Genomic DNA, 3131 nt, shown 5'->3' on the forward strand with positions numbered 1-3131 from the left:
TGGAATATTTTTTTCAGCCTTTAAAGAGGAGAGAAATTCTGACATACGCTACAATATGGATGAACCTTGAAAGTCATTCTGCTAACTAAAAGCCAGTCACAAAAGGACAACTACTGTATGCTTTCATTCTATATGGTACCTATAGTAGTCTAATTTACAGTGACAGCAGAAGAGTGGTTAACAGAGGCTGGGGAGCAAAGGGAGTGAAGAGCTACTATTTAATAGAGCCACTATTAATAGATTTCAGTTTTGAAAGATGAAAAAAGATGGAAATAAAAAGTAAATAGACAAAGCAAATGCATTTATTACTGAATTGCATATTTAAAATGGAGAAAATAAGTTTTATGTTATACATTAAGACATATTTCATGTTATCACAATTCAAAACAAAACCACTCAGAAGTAATGGATACAATGCTTTGGAACTTTAGGGATCATTTCCTACTTCAATTCTGATGTCAACAGACAGGTCATTTTTTTATTATTATTATTTTTTTTATTTTATGTGTAGGAGTATATTGCCTGCATGTATGTGAGTGCACCTGTGTCGTGCAATGCCACGGAGGCCAGAAGAGGGTATCGAATTCCCCCGGAACTGAAGTTAAGGATAGTTCGTAGCCGCCATGGGGGTGCTGGGACTCGAAGCCGGGTCCTCTGCAAGAGCCGGGTCCTCTGATCCATCTCTCCAGCCCCGACAAGTGACTTTTGTGCTTAGCAGTTAACCACTTCAAGATTCACCCTAATCGAGCCTCTAATGCTAATGAATTATGGGAAAAGTCAAGTTGAGAAAACCAGCTCTCCACAAAAAATCAAAGACATTTTCTAAGCAAGAGTCTCTTAACTCACCTATGTCAAGAATCCTATCTCCTGGTCGGTTCCACCTCCAGCCCTCCAGCTGCTGATGTTCAGTATACTGCAGCCTTCTGTCATGGAATACTACACGGAATATACTCTAAAAGGAAAGACAAAATCAATTAACAAAACTCTTACAAAATCAGTTCAGACAAAGGAAAACTAGCAGAGCCAGTGCTAGTTGATTTCTAGGCATAATCTGAAATGACCTTCCTATACCTTCCTTAAAAGACCTCCAAGCATAAATTTTATACGTTCTCATACCTAGCCTTTGTTTGTTTGCTCTGGAGGTGTATTAGAAACAGGGTCCTGCCGGGCATGGTGGCATATACCTTTAATTCCAGAACTTGGAGGCAGAGGCACAGGGACACCCCCTCAAAAAAGCAAAAGAAAAAAAGAAACAGGGTCCTGACATCTAGGGCAGGCTAGCACCAGGCTTTTAACTTTTTTTAATGTTTATTTTTAAAATTTTTATGTGTATGAGTGTATTGCCTGTGTGTAGGTAGCTGCATCCATGTAGTGCAATGCCAAAGGAAGTCAGAAGAAGGGCACCAGAGCCCCTGGAACTAGAGTTACAATTGGTTGGTGGTCACCATGTAGGTGCTGGGAATCGAACCCAGGTCCTCTGCAAGAGCAGCCAGTGCTCTTAACCACTGAGTTATCTCTCCAACTCTGACTTTTAACTTTTTTTTTTTTAAGTCTTTTCTTGTACACCAGGCTGGCCTTGAGCTCCCAGAGATCCACGTGCCGCTGCGACTTTTAACTTTTTAAAAAAATTATATTTATTTATTCATTTTTGTCTGTATGTGTGCACATCTGGAGGTCAGAGGATAATTTCTGTTAGTTCTCTCTTTCCACCATGTGATGGCTAATCCTGGGTGTCAACTTCACCAGATCTGGGATTAACTGAAATGAGAGAGATCTTCTTGATTGGATCATCTGAAAAATGGAAGACACACCCTAAATGTGGGTGTTGCCTTCTGATGGCAGCCCATATAAAAGGCCATGTCAGAGGAGAAACTCTGGGGTTCTTGCTGCTTGCCTTCTCTCTCGCTGGTGAGTTCCTCTGCTATAGACTGAAGACTAGCTGATCTTTTGGAATTCGTCAGACCTTCAGCAACAGATTGGGACTACTGAGACATCCAGCCTCATGGACTGAGCAACTACAGATTCTCAGCCTCTCCAGTGTAGTGCAGCCATTGTTGGACTACTTGGACTCTATCCTGTGAGTTAAGCTGATAAATCTCTGTACATATAATATATATATATATATGTTCATTCTACTGGTTCTGTTTCTTTGGAGAACCCTGATACAGTTCTTTCCTTCCACCTTTACTTTTTATTAGTTCTGTGACTCAAACTCAGGTCGTCAGGCTTGCTTGGCAAGTGCCTTTACCTGCTGAGTCATCTCACTAGCCCTGAACAGGCTTCTCAAAGCACTCTGTGCTCTCCCTCTCTTAGCAAAGGTTGGTGTGCCTCTGTGGGGACACGCCTCAAAATGATCCTCGTAAGTCAGATGTTCATTGGCGGTATCTGGAGCAGGCTTTCCAACTCAGTCTTCAGGTAGCATGGAGAGCACTGAAAATCCATGGTGTAGACTAATTGAAACAATTATGGAGATAAACACATTTGAATCTCCTAACTCAACCTCTTGTGAAGAGCAAGGAATTTAGTGGCTCTATACATAAAACATTTGACAATTAGAAAAATTAGAAAAATAGTGAGTCTGGCTGGTTACTTCTAGCATGTATGGATAAAATGATGAAGATAAACAATGAGCTTAATGGTAAAATTGACAAGATCCAGATTCGAGTCAACAGTTTAAAAGTTTCCAAGTATGCCCTGGAAGAGAATCTTCTCTCCAGCAGGAAGCAGAAAATCAAGCTGGAGCCCTTATTATAGTTTGGCTGACCTACAACACAAATTTAATTCCCAGCCTCGAAGGGTGTCAGCAGTAAAGGTGAGGGGAGGGCATTGGTAGGGAAAGATTGGAATCCTGACACATGGGATGGAGATGTGTGGGAGAAGCCTGAGGCTGAGGATTTTGAATCCTCAGGCTCTGAGGAATTTGATTCACCTGATGAATTAGTCTCCCCACCCTCAGCACACCCACCCTCCCGACCCTTGCCTGAGGAAACTAATCCCATTGAGGAAGCTAATCCCATTCAGCAAGAAGCCAGGCATTCTCCTCTGCCACGGCCTTTTATATGGGCTGCCATCAGAAGGTAACACCCACATTTAGGGTGTGTCTTCCAGCTTCAGATGATCCAATCAAGAAA

At 41.9% G+C, this 3131-nt stretch overlaps 1 protein-coding gene across 3 annotated transcripts in view; it reads right to left on the bottom strand.

Moving 5' to 3' along the window:
- The window catches only part of Tfcp2 (transcription factor CP2), a gene marked incomplete at its 5' end in the record, with an annotated part of 76803 nt that overhangs the window by 64802 nt on the left and 8870 nt on the right, over nt 1–3131 (bottom strand). For all 3 annotated transcript variants that reach the window (XM_017797115.2, XM_008828904.3, XM_017797116.2), the window contains 1 exon segment: nt 847–952. In XM_017797115.2, coding sequence (XP_017652604.1) covers nt 847–952 — 106 coding nt within the window.

The sequence above is a fragment of the Nannospalax galili genome, unplaced genomic scaffold (genome assembly GCF_000622305.1).
Source record: "Nannospalax galili isolate Female #2095 unplaced genomic scaffold, S.galili_v1.0 scaffold254, whole genome shotgun sequence".
Lineage (NCBI taxonomy): Eukaryota > Metazoa > Chordata > Mammalia > Rodentia > Spalacidae > Nannospalax > Nannospalax galili.